The sequence below is a fragment of the Lepus europaeus genome, chromosome 13 (assembly GCF_033115175.1).
Source record: "Lepus europaeus isolate LE1 chromosome 13, mLepTim1.pri, whole genome shotgun sequence".
In the NCBI taxonomy this organism is placed as follows: Eukaryota; Metazoa; Chordata; class Mammalia; order Lagomorpha; family Leporidae; genus Lepus; species Lepus europaeus.
This window is the reverse complement of record NC_084839.1, coordinates 57,188,736-57,212,666: the sequence shown is the minus strand read 5'-3', so window position 1 is coordinate 57,212,666 and position 23,931 is coordinate 57,188,736. Positions and strand designations below refer to the sequence as shown.

The window sequence follows — 23,931 nt, the reverse complement described above, 5'->3', positions numbered from 1 at the left end:
TCCTCTGAGAGGCGTAGGGAGCAGCCACGAGGCAGCGTCCTGAGTGTTCTGTCTCCATGTAAGTGCAGGAGCCCAAGCACTTGGGCCATCCTCCACTGTTTTCCCAGGCTCATTAGCAGGTGTATTGGAAGTGGAGCAGCCAGGACTTGAACCGGTACCCATGTGGGATACCGATGCTGCAGGCTGGGGCTTTAACCCACTACGCCACAGTGCTGGCCCCTCTACTTCCTTCTTACAAACTCTCTCCCAGTAGCCCTGGGGTCAGTAGACAGCTTCCTTCCTGAGGGTGCCCCAGGCTGCTTCTTGGACCTACTTCCTGGGCACACAAACAAATTAGCAGTTCTTATCCCACGGCTGAGGAAGCAGGAGTGGGAGGAGACGATCAGGGTGAGGATGACCCCTGCCCCAACCTAACTTCAGGTAAGAGAGAGTAGCCGGCGCCGTGGCTCACTAGGCTAATCCTCCACCTGCGGCGCCAGCACTCTGGGTTCTAGTCCTGGTTGGGGCGCCGGTTCTGTCCCAGTTGCTCCTCTTCCAGTCCAGCTCTCTGCTGTGGCCCAGGAAGGCAGTGGAGGATGGCCCAAGAGCTTGGGCCCTGCACCTGCATGGGAGACCAGGAGGAAGCACTTGGCTCCTGGCTTCGGATCAGCACGGTGCACTGGCCACAGTGCGCTGGCCACAGCGGCCATTGAGGGGTGAACCAACGGACAAGGAAGACCTTTCTCTCTGTCTCTCTCTCTCTTCCACTATCCACTCTGCCTGTCAAAAAAAAAGAGTGAGTGATACCCAGGGCCCAAAGAGAGAGGGTGGAGTCGGGCTTTTCTGAGAAGAAAAATTGGTACAAAAGACAAGAGCAGCTGCTGCCGGCGTGGCAGTCAGGGCGAGCCTGGGGGCAGGCATCTTGGTCTCTGTTGTGGGGCTGTAACAAAAGACCACAGAGTGAGTAATTCACAAAGAACAGACACTTATTTATTACACTGGGGGGCCGGGAAGCCCAAGATCAGGGTGCCAGCAGGTTGGGGCCCAGCTTCCCTGCTGCCAAGACGGGGCCTGGAACTGCCCCGGAGGGAGGAAGGCTGCGTGCACACTCGGCAGAAGAGCGGGCAAGAGCGAGCGCACGCGTGACAGCCCCCCCCCCCCCCAGGACATCGATCCGGCTCAGATGCCCACTTCCTGACGCCGTGCACCGGGGACACGGGAATTCTGGATGGGCCACAAGCGGGCCACAGCAGCGACGCTGGCTTTCCCCACAAAGAGGGGCTGCAGCATCTTTATCTTTGGTTGTCCCAGAAAGTGAGGACTTGTGCATTCCATACATGCTGAATGAATGTGAGGTGTGTGTGTGTGTGTGTGTGAGAGAGAGAGAGAGAGAGAGAGAGAGAGAGAGAGAGAGTGAGAGTTGTGGGGTGCTCAGGCCAAGGCCAGCTTCGCAGAAAACCTGACCAGCTGAGCCACTTCTGGCGGAAGTCAGTTGATGCCAGCACGATTCCTCTAGCCAAGGCTCCCGTGTGAAAACTCGGAGTGCACCTCCTTCTTCTTTCCTGCTGCCGGAACGAAACTTTAAAAGCCCAAATTTGTCCCTAGGCCATGTCTACACACAGGCTATTTCGGGGGAGAAGGAGATATTCCACACTGAACTGCTGGCGGTTACAAGGGCACTTACAAAGGTGAAGTCCCATCAACGGCCTCCTTGAGAACAGTGCATCACCCCGGGGATAAAAAGGCAAGGAAGGCTCCGGCCGGCCGAGCCGGAGTGCGAGTGTGGGGGGAGGAGTGCTGGGCTCGAATGTGCTGCGAGAGCTCTTCCTGACTGTGGCACCTGCGCGAGGCCACGCAGCAGCAACACCGAATGCTGTCCACACTGCATCATAGGGGCTTCCACTGAATTCAGCTTAGAGAATCAACATCTTAAATTGCTAAGCACAGTAATGTGATTCTGGAAAGTGAAGGGTCATCCATCTTGGGTCTCTAGATCACATTTGAAATGCAGTAGACTGTGAGCTTTGTGAGACCAGGGGGTCTCATGCAGAGGTGAGTCTCCAGGGCCAGCACAGTGTATGCCCACAGATGTCTGCTCAAAAATTATGTGCAGTGGGCCGGCGCCGTGGCTTAACAGGCTAGTCCTCTGCCTTGCAGCGCCGGCACACCGGGTTCTAGTCCTGGTTGGGGCGCCGGATTCTATCCCGGTTGCCCCTCTTCCAGGCCAGCTCTCTGCTATGGCCCGGGAAGGCAGTGGAGGATGGCCCAAGTGCTTGGGCCCTGCACCCGCATGGGAGACCAGGAGAAGCACCTGGCTCCTGGCTTCTGATCAGTGAGATGAGCCGGCCGCAGCGGCCATTGGAGGGTGAACCAACGGCAAAAAGGAAGACCTTTCTCTCTGTTTCTCTCTCTCTCACTATCCACTCTGCCTGTCCAAAAAAAAAAAAAAAAAAAAAATTATGTGCAGTGGGACACTGCTACCAATTCTACAAAGATATAAGAAGATCCTAAAGCAGGAATTGTATGCCAAAAGACTGTGTTGCCTAGATGAAATGGAAGAATTCCTGAAAACACAGAACCTACCAGGATTAAATCATAAAGAAATGGAAAAATCCAAACAGACCTCTGATGAGACTGAATCAATAATGAAAAAGTTCCCACAGAAGAGCCCTGGATGGATGGTTTCACCTGGGATCTGAGCAAACATTTAAAGAAGAAAAACAGTCTTTCTCAGACTGTTCCAAAACGTTGATCACTCTATGAAATTGGCATTATGCTGGTACCAACACAGACACTACAAGAAAAGAAGACTAAAGGCCTATATTCCTTGTGAATATTGATGCGAAAAATCCTCAACAAAGCATTAACAAATTTAGCAGCATATGAAAATGATTATACTCCGTGACCAAGTGAGATTTACTCCTAGAATATAAGGATGATTCAATTTACAAAACTCAACCACATCGTCACATTAACAGAATGAAGATTTAAAAAAACCACCACATATATCATTATCAAGTGTTGCATAAAAAGATTTTGAAATACTGAACACTGTTTCCTGATTAAGCCACTCACCAGGGCTGGTGTTGTGATATACCAGGTAAAGTTACTGTGTGTGACACACAGGTGCTGGTTTGTGTCCCAGCTGCTCCACTTCTGATCCAGCTCCCTGCTAATGGCCTGGGAAAGCAGTGGAAGAGGGTCCGAGTGTTTGGGTCCCTGACACCCACATGGGAGACCTGGATGGAGCTCCAGCTCCTGGCTCTGGCCTGGCCCAGTGTTGGCTGTTGTGAACCAGCAGATGTAAGATTACTTCCTCTCTCTGTAACTCAGATTTTCAAAATAAATAATAAAACTTTCAAAATAAATAAATAAATCATTCAACAAATGAACAGAAGTAAACTACTTCAACATAATAATGGTCACATATGAAAATCTCACAGTTAACATCATTCTCAATGGTGAGAAAATGGTATTTGTAAAGCACAAGAACTTGTACAACTCAACAACAAACCTAATTTTGGCTTAGTTTTATTTTCTTTATTTGAAAGGCAAAGTGACAGAGAGAGATACTTTCTGTCTGCTGGTTCATTCCCTATTTATTTATTTAAAAGGTAGAGCGGCACACAGAGAGCTTCCATTTCCTGCTTTACTCCCCAAATGCATGCCACAGTACAGGCTGCTGGGCCAGGCTGAAGCCAGGAACTCAACCCAGGTCTCCCTCATGGGGTGCAGGCACTCAAGCACTTGAGCCATCCTCTGCTGCCTCTCAGGATACAAACTGGCCCCAGGGTAAGAGGCCACTTGGGAGCCCCTGCATGCCACGTCAGAGAAGCTACTTTGTGTCCCAGCTCTTCCACATAGCCAGCCTGCTGCTAATGTGTGCTCTGGGAGACAGCAGATGATGGCTCAATGGGAGCTCTGGACTGAGCTCCTGGTTCCTGGCTTCAGCCAGGCCAGCCCAGGCTGTAGTGAGCATCTGGGGAATGAACCATGAGATGAAAGATCCCTCTCTGCCCTTCAACTGAAGTGAAGATAAATAATTATTCTTAAATGAGAAAAGGATTTCAATAGATATTTGTCAAGACATTACACAAATGACCACCAAAGTGTTCAATATCACTGATGATTAGGGAAGTACAAATCAAAACCACATTGTTACATTACTTCACATCCATTCTGATGGTTATAAGAAAAGGAAAAGTCAAGTATTGATGAAGATGTGGAAAAATTGGAAGCTTTGTGCATTGCTGGTGGGTAAAATAGTGCAGTTGCTGGAAAAAACAGCTTGGCAGCTCCTCAAAAAATTATAGAATTACCCCCATGATGCAGCAATTGCCCTTCTGGGCATGTACACAAAGGAACTGAAAGCAGGGACCCAAACAGCTGTTGTGCACCCCCACTCATAGCAGGATTATTCATAATAATCAAAGGGTGGAGACAACACAAATGTCCATCAGCGGATGAGAAGATAAAATGGGATATGTACACGCAATGACTACTACTCAAGCTTAAAAAGAATGAAACTGTGCCAGCGCCATGGCTCACTTGGTTAATCCTCCACCTGTGGTGCCAGCATCCCATATGGGTGCCAGGTTCTAGTCCCGGCTGCTCCTCTTCCAGTCCAGCTCTCTGCTGTGGCCCGGGAGTGCAGTGGAGAATGGCCCAGGTGCTTGGGCCCCTGCACCCCCATGGGAGACCAGGAGGAAGCACCTGGCTCCTGGCTTCGGATCAGCACAGCGCCAGCTATGATGGCCATTTGGGAAGTGAACCAAGGGAAGGAAGACTTTTCTCTCTGTCTCTGTCTCTGTCTCTGTTTCTCTCTCTCTCTCTAACTCTACCTGTCAAATAAAAAAAAAATGAAATTGTGATTCATGCTACAACATGGGTGAATCCTGTAGGTGTTATGATAAGTAAGCCACAGACAACAGAGCACATACTGCCCAGTTCCACTTACATGTGGTGCCTAGAAGTCGAACTCACAGAAGGAGTAGAATGCTGGTTCCCAGGGGCTGGAGGGAGTGGGAAAGTGGGGACTCCACCAGTGATGGCTGCAGAGTTTCAGTCTGGGATGATGAGAACATTCCGGACATGGAGAATGGTGATGGCTGCACAATAATGGGAATACACTTACTGCTACTCAGTGACACATTTTTATGGTAAAAATGGTAAATGTTATGTATATGTTATCACAATTAAAAAATTATTTGAGGGGGCCATCATCGTGGTGCAGCAGATTAGGCCACCGTCTCCAGTGCCATCAAGATGGGAGTGCTGGTTCAAGACCCAGATGCTCTGCTTCTGATCCAGCTCTCTGCCAATGGCCTGGGAAAGCAGCAGAATATGGCCCAAGGGTTTGGGCCCCTGCACCCACGTGGAAGATCTGAATGGAGTTCCAAGCTCTTGTCTTCGGCCTAGCCCAGCCCTGCCTGTTGTGGCCATTTGGGGATGAACCAGCGGATGGAAGATACCTCTGTGTTTCTCTGTCTCCGCCTTTCAAATAAAACAAAATAAAATAAATCATTGGGGGTGGGGGGTAAAACCAAGCTTATGGAACAATGGAAAGAAAACTCATGTGCAAGATGGCCAGGAACGTGGCAGGTCCTAGAAAAACAAAACCAGCACAGAAATCTCTTTTCAATTTTTATCCACCTGGGGCCAGCGCCATGGCACAGGCATCCCATATGGGTGCCAGTTCTAGTCCCGGCTGCTCCACTTCCAATCCAGCTCTCTGCTATGGCCTGGGAAAGCAGCAGAAGATGGCCAAGTCCTTGGGCCCCTGAATCTACGTGGGAGACCCAGAAGAAGCTCCTGGCTTCAGATGGGCCCAGCTCCGACCGTTGCAGCCAACTGGGGAATGAACCAACGGCAGGAAGATCTCTCTGTGTCTCTCCCTCTCACTATCTGTAACTCTACCTCTCAAGTAAAATAAAATCTTTAAATAAAAAAAAATTTTTTTACCCACTTGTTCAACCTGTGTCCCCAGAACACTGAAATTTTTATTTCCTTCTGTTATCAAAACTTCTTTTCAAATTCTTCACAAGAATGCCTTATTTTAACTTAAAGTGTTTCTACCCTCAGAGCTATCTGTGTCTTTTTTGTTTCTTCAAATTGCAGGTTTATTGTAAAGGCTACAGAGTCACAGCCAGATGAAGAGGTGCACTAGGCAAGATCTGTGGCAAGTGGCGCCCGTCCACACACTGTGCAGGTGCACCCCAGCCCCACTCCAATATCTGTATCTTAACATGGCCTTAAGGGGAAGACGAGCCATCCAGGGTGGAATGGAGAGTTCCCTTTGTGAGCAAGGCAGGTTTTCTGGAGCTCCTGGCATCTGCCGTGCTGGGTCAGACCTCAGTTCTCCTAGGATTAGCAGTCCTGCCTCACCTCCCATTGCCTGCCTCTGGGCTCCTTTGCTGTGGTGGCCAGGGGGTGTGTACTCCTGGTGAGTGTCCACAGTACACGGGCTCCAGAGGGGGCCAGGGCACGCACGTGAATCCCCACCTAGCTCTCAAGACCTTGATCCAAGTGATCTGGTGGAATCCAGTGATGAAAACCTGATCCCTGAATGACAGGCGAGGTGAGGACACCCAGAAGACTTAGTCACAGCTACCAGAATTGGGAAACCAGGGGTAGATTTGGGACACAGGCCTGCTGATCAAGACAGTCCACAGTTTAAGGGTCAACAGACACAACCTGCATCCCTCGTATCAGAGAGCCTGGCTTCAAGTCCTGGCGGCACTGCTTCTAATCCAGCTTCCGGCTGATGCACACCCTGGGAGGCCACAGATGATGGCCCAAGAGCCTGGGTTCCTGCCACCCATGTGGAGACCCTGGATGGAGTTCTGGGCTTCTGGCTTCAACCTGGCCCAGCCCTGGCTTGTTGTGGGCATTTTGGGAAGTGACCAGCAGATGGAAGCTCTCTTTCCATCTGTCTGCCTCTCCCCATGCCTTTCAGATAAAATAAATAATGGTTAAAAAAAAAATCAGGTCAATTGGTATTAAGGTGAAGACACCAGCACAGAAGAAAGCAGGGCTGAGAGGCAGGGGCAAAACAAATGACTGCTCTACGGAGCCCTGATGCGCAGAGCAGGCTGGGAGCCGGGCTTGCAGCCGCAGGGGCCAAGCCCTTTCCTCTTTGGCTTCAGCCAGTTTGATTGGGCTTAGGTCTCTGGCAACACAGTGCTGTCACCAGCATCATACTGCCCCCTTTCTGAGCCATGGACACGAGAGCCACCTGACTTGCTGGCATTAAGTAGGATCTCTCCAGCCTCTGCTGTCTGTCAGGTTAGAGCTGGCCTATTGCCCAGTTTGGCTAGAAGGGCTGCCTGGAGGCTTTGCTTCAGGTTTTAGAAAGTAGAAATTACCAAAACTTATCAACATCTAGCCATAATATGTAACAGCACGCCTGGATTGAAATTTTTTTTCTTCTTCATTAATGGTCAACACCTGTTTTTACCAGATGAAGAAAGGAGAAAACTCCATGATATATGGCTACTACTTCATTGCAATGTCCACAGAAGAGAAAGCCTGTTCTGGTGAAAGATCTTTGTTTTATGATCTACAGTTAGCTTTTTTTTTAAAAAAAAAAAAAGATTTATTTATTTGAAAGGCAGAGTTTCAGAGAGGCAGAAGCAGAGAGAGAGAGAGAGAGAAAGAGAGAGAGAGAGAGGTCTTCCATCTGCTGGTTCACTCCCCAGATGACCATAATGGCTGGAGCTGTGCCAATCTGAAGCAAGGAGCTTCTTCTGGGTCTCCCACGTGGTTGCAGGAGCCCAAGGACTTGGGCCATCTTCTACTGCTTTCCCAGGCCATAGCAGAGAGCTGGATCAGAAGAGGAGCAGCCAAGACTAGAGCTGGCGCCTATATGGGATGCTGGCACCACAGGTGTTGGCTTTATCTGCTACACCACAGCACTGGCCCCTACAGCTAGCCTTTAAATGAAGCCAGCATTTAGAACCTCAGCGAGCCATTGCAGCCTGCAAGGTTTCCAGGTAATCCGTTCATGACCTGATGATTTCCATGGAACGAGCAATCCTGAGCTACAGAAACGGAAACGCTGCCCTCATCTGGGGGACTGACGCCAGGGAGGAAGCAGGCGCTAACCCGCAGATGCCTTCGTTCAGAGGAAGAGCCTGGAAACCACTGCAAAAAACTTACAAACCCACCCACCTCGCGCGATTTATCTGGGACCAAAACGGCTTTGAGAGAGTGTGTCAGAAGGGGAGTACCAACAATGCTACATCAGAACCTCCCAGAACTGGGCGAATAATTGCTTGCTTGAACCACACTAGCCATGACACCCACACACACACTCCCACTCCAGGGTACATTTTATTTATTTATTCATTTAAACTTTATTTATTTGAGAGACAGAGAGATGGAGGCAGAGAGAGAGAGAATATGAATCTCCCAGCTGCTGGTTCACTCCCCAAATGGCCACAATGATTGGGGCTGGATCAGGCTGAAGCCTGGCGCTGAGAACTCCGGCCAGGGATCCCACATAGGTGGTGGGAACCCAATTACTTGAGCCAGCACCTTGTTGCCGCCCAGGATCTGTAGCAGCAGGAAGCTGGACAGAGGCCAGAGCCAGAGGCAAACAAGAAGGGGCGCAGCCCCTTAGCCGCCAGCACACCCTGAGGTCGCCTCCTCCTGCGCTCTACCACAGGATCCTATGGAAGGAGGATCAGCTGAGGATTTGGCCACCACTGAGCCATCATTCCAGAGGTCCTGCTCCCCTCTTCTGCTCTGTGAAGGGCCTATCTGGGCTGCAGGGAGAGGACAAACCTCTTCTTGGACATCTGAAGACCAAATTCCAAGGACTTCAAAAAACACACTGGCCTTGATGCCACCCCTTCTGCAGACACCTGGGAAACATTAAGGCTGACCTAGTTCTTCTGTTCCTGCGGGAATTCCTGACCCTGTGATTCCGACCCAGGGAGCGGCGCTGTGACACTGCAGCTCACCTCAAGGGGGCGAGTTTCCCCCGGGGTTTCTATGGCTGAGCCTTTTACCGTCCTCTCGAGGCCCCTCCTCACTTCCCATCCCTATAACAGCCCACATCCCGGACCGCGCAGTAGGAACCATTTTCAAGGGGCAGATGGGAGACTTCTTTGGGGGTTTTATTTTGGAAGCTTGAGCCTTAGAGGCTGAGAACGTTGTCTCTGCCGGGGGTTCTGCTGTGGGAGGCGGGGCCAAGCCCCACTCAGTGGTTCACCCACCAGTAACAAGCTGGTAGCAGGTGGAGTTTCCTTTTTGATAATTTTTCTCAACCTATAAATTTGGTGTTTCTACTACCTTCTAAACATAATTTCTTCTGATCATTTGTACTGTTATCATTTATATGTCTTTTTTAAAATTTTTTCTTTTTTTGACAGGCAGAGTGGATAGTGAGAGAGAGAGAGAGAGAGAGAAAGGTCTTCCTTTTTGCCGTTGGTTCACCCTCCAATGGCCGCCACGGCCGGTGCACCACACTGATCCAAAGGCAGGAGCCAGGTGCTTCTCCTGGTCTCCCATGGGGTGCAGGGCCCAAGCACTTGGGCCATCCTCCACTGCACTCCCGGGCCACAGCAGAGAGCTGGCCTGGAAGAGGGGCAACCAGGACAGAATCCGGCACCCCGGGACCGGGACTAGAACCCGGTGTGCCGGCGCCGCTAGGCGGAGGATTAGCCTGTTGAGCCACAGCGCTGGCCTATATGTCTTTTTTAAAAAATTTATTTGTAAGTCAGAGTTACATAGAGAAGGAGAGGCAGAAAGAGAAAGAGAGGTCCTCTATCTGCTGGTTCACTCCTCAGTTGGCCGCAACAGCCAGAGCTGTGCAGATCCAAAGCCAGGAGCCAGGAGCCTCCTCCGAGTCTCTCACGTGGATGCAGGGACCCAAGGACTTGGGCCATCTTCTACTGCTTTCCCAGGCCACAGCAGAGAGCTGGATCCAAAGTGGAGCAGCCAGGACTTGAAACAGTGCTCATATGGATTGCTGGCACTGCAGGCAGTGGCTTTACCCACTGTGCCACAGAACTGGCCCCAAAATATTGTCTTTCTGTTTTTTTTTTTTTTTTTTGACAGGCAGAGTGGACAGTGAGAGAGAGAGACAGAGAGAAAGGTCTTCCTTTGCCGTTGGTTCACCCTCCAATGGCCGCCGCGGTAGCACGCTGTGGCCAGCGCACCTCACTGATCCGATGGCAGGAGCCAGGTGCTTTTCCTGGTCTCCCATGGGGTGCAGGGCCCAAGGACTTGGGCCATCCTCCACTGCACTCCCTGGCCACAGCAGAAAGCTGGCCTGGAAGAGGGGCAACCGGGACAGAATCCGGCACCCCGACCGGGACTAGAACCCAGCGTGCCGGCGCCGCAAGGCGGAGGATTAGCCTATTGAGCCGCGGCGCCGGCCTAGTCTTTCAGTTTTAAGTACTGGTAAAAACATGCTGCAAGTGGGAGTGTGAATTAAACTTAATATTCCAAGAAAACTGTGTAAAAACATGTAAAAGAAAATTCAGTAGTTTATCAAAATAGTGCTTAGGGCTGGGGTTGTAGCATAGTGGGTCAATCCACGGCTTGCAACACTGACATCTCATGCACACTGGTTCGTGTCCCAGCTGCTCCTCTTCCAACCCAGCTCCCTGCTAATGTGCCCATGAAAAGCAGTGAGAGATGGTCTAAGTGCGCCGATCGAAGCCAGGAGTCTCTTCTGGGTCTCCCACGTGGGTGTAGGGGCCTAAGGACTTGGGCCATCTTCTAGGCTTTCCTAGGACATAGTAGAGAGCTGGATTGGAAGTGGAGCTGCCGGGATTAGAACCAGCGCCCATAATGGGACGCCGGCACTTCAGGTCTGGGCACTACCCCGCTGTGCCACAGCACCAGCCCCTATAATACCATTTTTTTTTTTTTTTGACAGGCAGAGTGGACAGTGAGAGAGAGAGACAGAGAGAAAGGTCTTCCTTTTGCCGTTGGTTCACCCTCCAATGGCCGCCGCGGTTGGCGCGCTGCGGCCGGCGCACCGCGCTGATCCGATGGCAGGAGCCAGGGGCTTATCCTGGTCTCCCATGGGGTGCAGGACCCAAGGACTTGGGCCATCCTCCACTGCACTCCCTGGCCACAGCAGAGAGCTGGCCTGGAAGAGGGGCAACCGGGACAGAATCCGGTGCCCCGACCGGGACTAGAACCCGGTGTGCCGGCGCCGCAAGGCGGAGGATTAGCCTAGTGAGCCACGGCGCCGGCCTATAATACCATTTTTTTTAATCAAGTTCCACTGAACCATGAACAGAATTATTTGAGTAGTGAAATGATAAAGACACGATAAAAATATTTTCAGAATTTCCCTGAATTCTGTAAGGGAAAAACTGGAGAATGGGAGAGAAGCAATTGTGAGTTTCATACATATTACTAATGATGCTATATTTCTTAATGTGGACTATGGCTTCAAAGGGATTAATTTTACTATTATGTCCCCTCATAAATTGCATAGTTTTCTGTGAGTAATCTAATTTTTTAAAAATACTTCAAGGACTAAAGCACGTAAGATATTGGGAGAACATACACCTGTTAGAGGTGTGGTTACCTTTACAAGGTGGATTTATGGGAGACTTTTCACTTTTTACACTATATTTCTGAATTTTTAAAGTTATTATAGTTTTACTTGTTTTGTTTTTAAATGGATAACATTCACGTGATTCAAAAATAGAGCTGTCTCTCACACTGCCTCTGCCATCCTGCCCACCCCATAGGGAACCATGATTATTAATTCGGTTCATGTGTTACTTCTGAAACTGGGAGGAGAAAAGGCTCCTCCTCCCCATGCTTGCCAGCAAGACGCCTGTGGGTGCCTCACACACTAACAGCCCGTAACAGTTCTTTGCCTACCTGTTGCATAGTAATTTGCAACAGCTGCTGCTTTTGAAAAAAAAAAAATGCTGAGCTCTCTTTCCAGCACCCCTGATAAAACTCGACCTAACTGGCTGCAGCCAACCTTGTAACGGAGCCTACACAGATGGACTCCGTGTAAGCAGAGTTACCTTATGGTGGCGCACCTGTGATGACACTTCACACGGTGTTCAGAGATGACACGACTGGGCATGGCACACGCTCATAGGACTACCCAAGGCTTTGCCTCTGCACCTAGCATCTTCTGTCTCTTTGCTTTGCCAAAACTCCAGATACCCAACCCCTTTCTGTTCAGGGAGATGGATTTGGGCTTCAGTATGACTTGTCCCTTTTTCTACAAGCCTGTAGTTAATCACGAATGTTCTCTTTCTCAGACGGTGAATCTAGTGTTTTCACAGCAGTCACAGTGTGCACGAGCTGGGGAACCTGCCCAGTCACATTTCCAGAATGAATGTGGACACAAGAGAACAAACCCTCTCACTTCTCCTACCCCACACAAAAGGCACACCTTATAACACTGTTCGCACCACAGCTTTTCATCTTAGCAAGATATCCTGAGTTCTTTCTATAGAAATACATAGGGAACTTCCTTATTCTTCATTGCTTTATAACGCTCCATCATGCCTACATACCACCATTTTTTTAAAAAAAAAAAAATCAGTCCTCTGATGGATACTTGGGTAGTTTCCAATATTTTGCTATTACAAACAATAATCTCTTACCACCTCATTTCACATGCAAGCAAGTGTATCTGCAGGAAAAATTCCCAAAAGCAGGGTTGTTCACTCAAAGTGTAAAAGTACTCTGTACAGTGATCTGCCCTCCAGGAGACCCAACAGGCCAGTCCACTGCATTGGTTTTCAATGTGGAAAGCCCAGGTTTCAGCAGAAGTCAGCTTATGAAGAGCCCTGGCAGCTACACCAGTCAAGAGTTGGATCACTGGAAAATGAACTGCCCTGGTGTCAGAGGACGCCCAGGTCAGAGCCACAGATCTTGCTGGCTCCAAGCTGAAAAGCCCTTCACTCAGCTGAGCTTCCAAAGTGACCACCACTGCTGAGGGGGTGGCCAAGTAGGGTTAATAACACTGCAGGCAGAGCTGTAAATTTCCTGTTAGAGTTGCCACCTGCCTTCACTTGGCCAGCTCTCCTCCCAGGCCAGCTAGGTAATGGAAGTCAACAGGTGCCTTCCCCAAGGAGGTTCACACCCCCCTTAAGATGTACCCCATGTGAAGAGATAGATAGGCCTGGGCCCCCTAACAGACAAATCCTTAAAGCCCACCTGATTGTTTTCAGCCCCTTCCATCAGTTTCTATTTGCCTCTCAACCAGATTTAGTCATGGTTTAGACAGCAGCTTTCTTAGGTTTTCCAATGATGACTCTGTCTTTTGTTCTAGCACATCTGAGGCCTCATTCCTTTGTTATCATAGCCTCTACTCTAACATCAACGGCTCTACTCCCAACCTGTGTGTATGGATGGTCCTCTCCCCCACTTAATGTTGTATGATTTCAGAATTTCTCTACCTGCAAAAGATGAGTGGCTTTTCTCCCCATCTTGGTTGGGATTAGCTTTGGACCACGTCCATCAAACAGTCCTCACAAGGGTCCAGAGGACACCCCCCCACATTTCCAATCCTCTCATTACCTGGTTAATGCCACTCATAGGATCACTGGTTACTATTCTCACCCTGACTTTTATACTACGGTGTCTGTTTAAGTGTTTACAGGAGGTGATAATGGAATGAACCAAGGCCTTCACCAACCAGGCAGTCAACCAAATGCTGCTACAGGGATACGCTCGGCTCCCCACCCACGAGACAGCGGCTTGAGACATTGCCCCATGACAGCAGAGAGTATCTCGTCGCTCCATGTCAGCAGCAAGTAGCTCTAAAGACAAATCATCATCCCTGTACCCCTCCTGGACTTTTGGGGCTAATGTAATCCCATACAACTCCTGCTTTATAAAAAACACAAGGGATGGATGCCAGGAAAATGGCGCAGTCTTATCTACACCCCAGACACGATCCTAGGCTCTGACCCCTGTCACTATTGCTGGAAGCCAGGAGACCACATGGCCCAACCACCAGTGTCAGCTGCATCCCCACCCTAATAGGGTTTGCTGCTCCTACTTCCCTGCCCACCCCCTGGCAGTTTTAAGAGGACCGGTTCCTGGATTCTGTCCCGGTTGCCCCTCTTCCAGGCCAGCTTTCTGCTGTGGCCTGGGAGTGCAGTGAAGGATGGCCCAAGTGCTTGGGCCCTGCACCGGCATGGGAGACCAGGAGGAAGCACCTGGCTCCTGGCTTCGGATCAGCACAGCGTGCTGGCCACAATGTGGCGGCCATTGGAGGGTGAACCAACTGCAAAGGAAGACCTTTCTGTCTGTCTCTCTCACTGTCCACTCTGCCTGTTAAAAAAAAAAAGAGGACCGGTTCCTGAACACATGGCTCGCTCCCCATCCCCCTCTCTTCCTTCTTCGACCCTTCCCTCTGGTCTTTTGGGTTTCCCCCAGTAAACTCTTTCCCTTAAAAAAAGGGTAAATGTAGGCTAATTTTGGTAATCACAAAGGGCTGCCACGTTTGGCTCTCTCACCACCAGAATAACTTACCTCCTCCCATGTAGCGCACACTGCCAAACTGATGAGCAAAAAACGTAGTTCTACTTTGCATTTCTTATTAAAACTGAAGCTAATCTTTTCAAATGTTTAAGGTCTGTGTGTAATTAGTTTTCAGGGAACTCATTGCCCAGTCCTTGTCTACTTTTCTAGTGAGTTGCTGTCAATAAATACTTTATGTTCGTATTTGGAGAAAATACTCGGAAAAAAGATGCCAAAACTCCTGCAGTAAAAACGAACATAACAGCCTGTCTTCCAGGAGCCTGGAATCCAAGGAAAGATCTAAGATTCTGACTTCACGCGTGTTCGGACGCCACAGCGCATGCTCCGAAAAGCCTCGTCTGAACCTCGCGTCTGTAAGCGGCTCACTTGTTCTTCGGAAACAACTGCGCACGCGTGCGCCAAAGAGCTCGCGCCTCGGCTGATTCCGCATGGAAATCTGCTGCGCATGCTCGTTAGCCTGCGCTCCTAGGAGACGCCACAGAAGGTGGGTGCAGCTACGCCCCCTGCTGTCGGAAAATGTCCCGAAGCACTAGTTCTGATATGGAGGAATTCTGGTGAAAAACAAGGCATCTTCCTGAGGCCCTCAAACAACTCACAAAATCCACCGCATAACGCCAGCAGGTATTATCAGCTGGCCTTCAGCAAAGGTGTCTAAAGCGAGCTTTTTAAATTAATGCTTGACATTGAGTTGGAAGCTGATTTTAAAGGACCTTCAAGACAGGAAAGCCGCCACCTGCAGTGCCTGCATCCCATGTGGGCGCCGGTTCTAGTCCCGGCTGCTCCTCTTCTGATCCAGCTCTCTGCTGTCTGGGAAAGCAGTGGAAGATGACCCAATTCCTTGGGCCCCTGCACGCATGTGGGAGACCAGAGGAAGCTCCTGGCTCCTGGGATAGGATGCGCCCAGCTCTGGCTGTTACGGCCAATTGAGGAGTGAACTAGCATATGGAGGACCTCTCTCTCTCTCTCTCTCTCTCTCTCTCTCTCTCTGCGCCTCTCCTTCTCTCTGTAACTCTTTCAAATAAATAAATAAATCTTTAAAAAAAACACACTGAATTAGATAAGAATTTTTTTTTTTAATAAAAAAGACCTTCAAGAGTGTTGAGAGATTAGTAGTTAGTTCTGTATTTTTAAAAGCTCCATGGGCCGTACTTCAGAGAAAGCCAGAGAGAAAAGCTTGAGAAAACCACCTGCCATTCACAAAGAGAAACATGCCTTGACTTTCCCCATTTGGTTGATGCCGTAAATAATTAAATCTTGGGGCTGGCACTGTTGCACAGCCAATTAAGCCACTGTCTGCAGTGCTGGCATCCCACACGGGTGCCAGTTTGAATCCTGGCTGCTCCACTTCTGATTCAGCTCCCTGGGAAATCAACAGAGGATGGCCCAAGTGGGAAACCCATGTGGAAGTCCTGGAAGAAGCTCCTGGCTTCCACCTGGAGCAGCCCTGGCTGTTGGTGGCCATTTGAGGAATGAACCAGCCAATGATTTTTTCCATTCCTCCTCCTCCTCCCCCTCTCCCTCCCCCTCTCCATCTCCCTCTCTCCTTCTCTCTCTGTAAATCTGCCTTTTAAATAACTATAATCTTAAGGAAAAAAAAAATCTTACAGGGGAGGGCATCGAAGTCCAACGGGTTATATCCCATATCAGAGTACCTGGTGCAGTCCTGGCTACTCTGCTTCTGATCCAGCTCCCTGTTAATGTGTCTTGGAGGCAGCAGGTGAAGGCTCCAGTACTTGGATCCCTGCCACCTGCACAGGAGACCAGGATGGAGTTCCTGGCTCCTGGTTTTGTCCTGGCCCAGCCCTGACTATGGACATTTGGGAGGTGAATTAGCAGGTGGAAGAGATTCATTCATAGTCATTCTCTCTCTCTCTCCCTCCCTCACCCCCCCACCCCTTTTCAAATAGATGAAAGAAAACATTTTTTTAAAGACTTACAGAAACACATCACTGAATTGGATGCTGATACAGTCATATTTCTTTTTTCTTTTTATTTATTTACTTTTTTGAAGGCAGAGTTAGATAGTGAGAGAGAAAGGTCTTCCTTCTGTTGGTTCACTCCCCAAATGGTTGCTAAGGCTGGCGCGCTGTGCCAATCCGAAGGCAGGAGCCAGTCTCCCATGCGGGCACAGGGCCCAAGCACTTGGGCCATCCTCCACTGCCTTCCCGGGCCACAGCAGAGAGCTGGCCTGGAAGAGGGGCAACCGGGACAGAATCCGGCGCCCCAACCAGGACTAGAACCCTGTGTGCTGGCGCCGCTAGGCGGAGGATTAGCCTTTGAGCCACGGTGCCGGCCCAAGAATTTCTCAAAAAGTAAGATCCACAAGGCCGGCGCCACGGCTCAATAGGCTAATCCTCCGCCTTGCGGCGCCGGCACACCGGGTTCTAGTCCCGGTTGGGGTGCCGGATTCTGTCCCGGTTGCCCCTCTTCCAGGCCAGCTCTCTGCTGTGGCCCGGGAGTGCAGTGGAGGATGGCCCAAGTTCTTGGGCCCTGCACCCCATGGGAGACCAGGAGAAGCACCTGGCTCCTGCCATCGGATCAGTGTGGTGCACTGGCCGCAGCGGCCATTGGAGGGTGAACCAACGGCAAAAGGAAGACCTTTCTTTCTGTCTCTCTCTCACTATCCACTCTGCCTGTCAAAAAAAAAAAAAAAAAAAAAAGTAAAATCCATGCTCATTTTCTATACCCTCTTAAAAAAATGTATTTATTTGAAAGGCAGGAGAGAGAGAGAGAGAGAGAGAGAGAGAGAGAGAGATTTTTCAATCTGTTAGCTTTTTTTTTCAGCTGTGACTCCAGACAGGCTCCAAAGAGGAGGGGGCAGTCCCTTTTCTGGGTCAATGCCCATATGGGATGCCAATGTTGCAGGTGGAGGCTTAACCCACACAATACCAGCCCCTACTTTCTGTAAACTTTTCAAAGATCACTTGTATTTTTATACAAAGAGAGAAAAAAAGATGGAGAGAAATACAAATATGGAGGATAATTACATGAAAAATTATTTTGATGAGCTTATCAAATGCTCATAATTTCACAGTATCTTCCCCATAAAAAGTTGTAGTGGTTGTTCATTATTCTAGTGTTCATGCTTAATAACTGTCAAAGATAATGGCGGTCATGGGGCCGATGCTGTGGCGCAGTGGGTTAAAGCCCTGGCCTGAATCGCTGGCATCCCATATGGGCGCCGGTTCTAGTCCTGGCTGTTCCTCTTCCAATCCAGCTCTCTGCTATGGCTGGGAAAGCAGAAGATGGCCCAAGTCCTTGGGCCCCTGCACCTGGAAGAGGCTCCTGGCTCCAGATAGGCACAGCTCCAGCTGCTGCAGCCATCTGGGGAGTGAACCAGTGGATGGAAGACCTCTCTCTCTGTCTCTACCTTTCTCTGTAACTTTTTCAAATAAAAAAAATAAATCTTTTTAAAAAAATAAAGGTGGTCATGAGGTCAGTTTATTTTTCTTTTTCTTTTTTTTTTTTTTTTGACAGGCAGAGTGGACAGTGAGAGAGAGAGACAGAGAGAAAGGTCTTCCTTTGCCGTTGGTTCACCCTCTAATGGCCGCCGCGGTAGCGCGCTGCGGCCGGCGCACCGCGCTGTTCCGATGGCAGGAGCCAGGTGCTTATCCTGGTCTCCCATGGGGTGCAGAGCCCAAACACTTGGGCCATCCTCCACTGCACTCCCTGGCCACAGCAGAGAGCTGGCCTGGAAGAGGGGCAACCGGGACAGGATCGGTGCCCCGACCGGGACTAGAACCCGGTGTGCCGGCGCCGCAAGGCGGAGGATTAGCCTGTTGAGCCACGGCGCCGGCCAGTTTATTTTTCTATTCTACCCAGATTTCAGCAGAACTCACCTTGTTTCGCACTCACAGACTTACCTGGCACATCTTTCTATAGTGCAACAGACAGACTGGGCTTGACAAGGCTGCCAGCTGTCAAGGCTCTAAGAAGTGCAGATTAAAGTGATTCTAGGCTGAGGACAGCCCTGATCGTGGTGATATCACCCGCAGAGGCATGTTTCCTGGTGCTCTAATTGCTGTTCTAGGGGCGGGGGACACAGTGTGGTCCAGAAGACCAGGCCTCTGCTCTTGCGGAGCTCATGTTCTAGCACGGGAAACAGACTGCAAACCAACAAAGGGAGAAAGGGAAATGTCAGAGTAAGAGAGTCAGCTGTGGGCAGAAGTAAACTATGGCGATGTGCTAAGAATGATTGGCCTAGCTATTTTATATTGGGCACACAGGAACAGCCTCTGGTGAGGAAGAGGCATCCAAACTAAACTGAATTACAACAGTCTTTGAAGAAGGGAGATAGCCAATGTGAAGGAACTGCCAGGTGGGAATTAGCTTACTAGAGAAATGTGTAGGCCGTGGCTGGAATATAGTAAGCAAGAGGCAGCTAGGTGTGGGATTTTGAAAACCCATTACAGGGACTGGATTTTTTTTTTTTTTTCTTGGATGCTATTTTTTTTTGATGGGATGCTGTTAGTGTGATTCACTTTTTAAAAGCATGACAGTTGCTTAGTGTTTAACAAATTAGAGGGTACAGTGAAAGTTGGAGAATTACTTAGGAGGCTTTTGTAGCACTTTATGTAAAATATGTTAGGACCAGGAGTGGGGACAGTAGCAACAGAGAAGTGAATGATGAGGAGTAGGTATGGGACTTGCTGATGAACTGGAGGTAGGAAGTAAAGGAAAGAGAGGAATAGGAATACTTTCTAGATATTTGCATTGTACATCTGGTGGGCAGTAATACCATTTACTGAACTGGGGAATAACAGGCTTGAATAAGCAGGGATTTGAGGGGGGAATGGAAGATATTTTTCTTTTTTTTTTTTTTTTAATTTTTTGACAGGCAGAGTGGACAGTGAGAGAGACAGAGAGAAAGGTCTTCCTTTTTGCCGTTGGTTCACCCTCCAATGGCTGCCGTGGCTGGCGCACCGTGCTGATCTGATGGCAGGAGCCAGGTGCTTTATCCTGGTCTCCCATGGGGTGCAGGGCCCAAGCACTTGGGCCATCCTCCACTGCACTCCCTGGCCACAGCAGAGAGCTGGCCTGGAAGAGGGGCAACCGGGACAGGATCGGTGCCCCGACCGGGACTAGAACCCGGTGTGCCGGTGCCGCAAGGCAGAGGATTAGCCTAGTGAGCCGCGGCGCCGGCGTTATTTTTCAAGTTCTATTTTGATCATGGTAAGTTAGAAACACCTAGGGTATTCCAAGTACAAATGTCATCAGGTAGCTGAATAAACAGGTCTGGGATGCAGGAAGTAAGCGGGGCCATTTGCTTTGAGTCTGAAGGAGCTGCCAGTATGCTGAGAGGCACCTGCAGAGAACGTTTCAGGCAGTTCAAGGAAAAATTGTTTCACGCAGGTGTTAGAGTGTGCTGACAGGCCCAGCTTCTAAGCCCTCTGTGTGGCTTCCTTCACCTTTCCGAATTTTCTTCTCTCCCTGTGAGGATTATATAGGGGTAGGTGTCTGCCTCAGTGGTTAAGGGGCTGCTTAGGATGCTTACATCCCTTATCAGAGTCCCTGGTTCAAGTCCTGGCTCCGCTTCCAGTCCAGCTTCCTGCTAGTGGGTGCACTTGGAGGCAGCAGGTGATGGCTTGAGTGGTTGAGTCCCTGTCACCCTGTGGGTGACCCTGATTGAGTCCTGGGCTTCAGCCTGGCCCAGCCCCACCTGTTGCAGGCATTTGGGGAGTGAAACAGCAGATGGGAGACCTCTGTCTGTCTCTATCTTTCTGCTTTTCAAATAAAGTGAAAATAAAGTTAAGAAAAAATAAGAATAATCAATTCTGGGGTTTTACTATGAGGCTACAAGAGATAAGACACATTAAAAGAAATAGCACCATCCTCAGCATAAACTAAGTATTCAAAAATAGCAACTATTTGAACTATAACTACCTCTGGTTTGATAACAGCTGCTTTTATCACAGAAAAATAATAAGAGCCAAGATACTTATAATTTCTCAAAGAAATCTGGAAGGAGAGCTGCTAGAAAACTGTGCCATATCCACTGTCCTTCACACAGCCTGTGTGTGAGGCCATGGGTCACTACCACATATCAGCAAATAGCATTTTTCTGTTTTGCTCTTTCTACAAATGTCACCTATTCTGTCTAAATAAGGCAAGACACTTAATGATTTTAAAAAAAGTCTCAGATGATGCCATAGAAACCACCAAAATATTTGGTGGTTTCTCCTCCCCTCCCCTCCTCTCCTCTAAACACAGACACACAGAGTTAAGGAAAAAGGCTATTCAATACTTGTTAAGGCATGGCAAGGATGACTTTATGTAGGACCACTGTGTAGGGGCCACTGCAAATGGGGTCTTAAGTGGGAGAGATTGTGCTCAGGTCTGAATACACACAGGCAAGAGGGAATTTATAGCCACAGAACAGGGTGGGCAATAGTGGATGGAAAATTACTAAGAGGAAACATCAGGGGTGGAGGATTCTGGCTAAACTGACCTAACAGTATGCCTGCTGAAGACAGGCCAAGGGCGATCAGCTATCACCCAGCAAATGGTGGAGGATGAACTTGACCAAGTATCAAAAATGGAGTGGGGTTCTTGTTCAACTGACTTAGCAGGGTTCTTTGCTAATTGGGTTTTACAAAGAAGTGCACAAATGGGAAAAAGAGAAGGTTCAGAAGCTAACTAAAATTTGGCAAGCAAAGAATCTTTGTCAACACACACACACTAGTTGTAGCAACACAAGTTTCAGAAAAAGTGGTATCAAATTCTCATCTTAGAAGAATTTTAAGGTAAAATCAACTCACTTAATCCCTCTAACAATCCTGTAAGGGCATGAATATTAATCCTGTTATTATCTTCCGCTGTTACTGGGTCAGCTTTAAATGAGAGTGCAAGAAGCAGCCTATTAGAACTGGACTGGCCAAGTTCCTCAGGGCCTTTGTCCTGTAGGTGTGAGTAGTGGCTCAATGGACAGATAAAGGCTGACAGAGGAAATAATCCCAAACATGGGACAAAAGTGGCATTTTGGGGTTTTTATGTTAAAATTTGTCGTTAGTAGATGAGCATGACAGAGCTTCGGCCTCAGCTTCCAGGGCAGTTAGTGCAGTTCCAACGCCCAGCTGAGCACTGAGGAAGGAGAACAAGGTGCCGTGTGCATCAGCTGTTATCTGATTACTTTTATTCTGCTGCATTTTACCTGAAACATCCTGCTGACTTTTTACCAGAACAGCCTAATGAAGCAATCTTGGAGGTTTCATCTTGTAATGCAGCCACTTTTCCATACAAACTTGCAGAATCGAGAGCCAACCAGACGTCTTCTGAGAAGATGGAATGATTCTGTTCAAGGACTTTCCCAACAATTTTGTCAACAACATTTATTTCAACTAAAGAAATGTGAATTCAGAACGAATGTAAGGTAAAACCTCAAAGTATTTAGCAAAATAAATGCTATAAAGAGTTTGCGAGAAATATATGTGGGACCTGTGCAATGTGTTGCAGACAGACAGAAATAAAAATAAAACGCACATTCTGAAAAGAATCAGAATTTGTAAGTTCTAGTTTGTAAAACTCCATTCAGTGGTACAGCACCCCCCAGGGGAGAGGCAATTTGCCTTTTTATCAACAGTTATAAATCAAAAGAGCATATTTTCCTCTTCTAGTTGTGACCATCCCAGCACTGTTACATGTACAGACCTGAATTCTTAGAGAAACAGTGAACTGAAACAACACGTGGCACTTTACAGGGCTTACATATAATATACTACAAAACATTTTCTTCTGAAAATAAAAACAGTATAATCTATTTCCAAAGCATCAAACAACCGAAGCAAACAAACTGGAACAAAATTTCCAAACAGAAGCTCAAAAACCTTGGCAAAGCCATACATATAACATTCAGCTTCATTTATCAACTAAAATACTCATTGAAAGAAATGATTTCTGTACATGTAAACTGAGTGTAATGTTTCAATGTTGCAACAGAAATTGCCACACATTATCAAAGCATTTTCTCTGGATCATTTTAAGAAATTTCAATTATGACGTAAATGAAAACTTAAAAATAGAAACAGTGCATCTTAAAGTTTTTCAGAGACCTACACAAGTAAATTCCAAACATGCAATTTATTATATGCTTGTGATTTGGAAAAAAATTTTCCCTGAGCACTTTTTCTGCTTGGTTAGAAAAATTAAAACATGATCTAGAAAATAGAATTTCATTTTGATTCTTCTTGAATATATGCAATTTTTTTACCCATTTAATGTATTGGGGAATTTTTTTAGACATCGCTAAAGTAACTAGCAATCATAACTGCTTGAAGGGCTATTTGGATGGCTATAGAAATACTGTTGGGTCTTAAGAGCCCTGAGAACTGTATGGTGAGTGTCTCATATGAATGAAAAGATTTACTTGAAACTATCAACAGTTACTTTAACAAATTCAGAATGGCACTAATCACAGAAGAAAGATAATAATCCAGCTCAGATGATCAATATAAACAAACATGAAAAACTAAACGAATAAAAATTGGACATTGTAAAATTAACTCTTCTGTCCAACATAGTACTGAAATACCTAACCCTTGCAACTTTAATGCAGTTTTAAGATCTATCACTCCTTAATATTCATGCAAACTTAGCATCCTTGGATATTTCATCCTACAAAGTGCAGGTCTCAAAGCTATCCCAAGACTGACAGCCCCAAAGACACACTACAAACAGTGCACACACTACCAGCTGTGTTCCCTAATTTATAAAGGTTTCACAAACACTTAGTTTAGGCCTCTTTTCCTGGAAATAAATAAAGGATAACAAATGTTAGGAGTCTTAACTATGTAAATTTATAAATAGTTGTTTCCTATATAGTCTAGAATCATACTAAAAGAAAATCAAATTTAAGAAGTATCATATTTACAATTCAATTTTCATAAAATTTAACTATTTCTCTTAGTATTATGATTTGCATGACTTGTAAGAATAATTATTAATAAATAACTTAAAAACATCTAGAAGTCATTGTTCTGAAGATATTCAAGAAGGGAGCAGTGTCAGATGTCTAGGAGTATGCCTCTGTCGTCTCAAGGTGCTTTATGCTGGACGTCCTTGACCAAAACGACTTCTGGACCTGGATTTTTTTAAACAGAAAAGAAGGCCAAAGTTGCTTCTAAAACAACAGGAAGTTGTTATGGCTTCAGATTGTGTCTAGCTGGTATATTCAAAGTGTAATGGATCTTTATGTAGTTCAACATCCATTTTCTAAAACCTTTGGAGTAAGATTTATTATTTTGGAATCTAGAGGTTTTTGTTGAGAGACAATACTAGAGTGTGTACGCTGTAGTTTCTCCAGTGAAACAAGTGAACATTTACATTAAATGGGATAAACAAACATTATAGAAGGGATCACAGCAGCTCAATTCATGTTTGGACTGCCACAAATTAATGAAAAAAAAAAAAAACACTTTTGGATGGCTGAAGTGTCTGGATTTCTGAATTACAGGTAAGGGATTAGGATCTGTT

The 23,931-nt window shown here is 47.6% G+C and overlaps 1 protein-coding gene across 3 annotated transcripts in view; it reads right to left on the bottom strand.

Annotated features, from left to right (window-relative positions):
• Nucleotides 1–21,560: 21,560 nt before the first annotated feature.
• Nucleotides 21,561–23,931, bottom strand: part of SANBR (SANT and BTB domain regulator of CSR) — a 77,029-nt gene continuing 74,658 nt past the window's right edge. For all 3 annotated transcript variants that reach the window (XM_062209498.1, XM_062209499.1, XM_062209500.1), the window contains one exon: nucleotides 21,561–23,539. In XM_062209498.1, coding sequence (XP_062065482.1) covers nucleotides 23,503–23,539 — 37 coding nt within the window. In that variant the 3' untranslated portion in view covers nucleotides 21,561–23,502. The remainder of the gene's footprint in view (nucleotides 23,540–23,931) is intronic.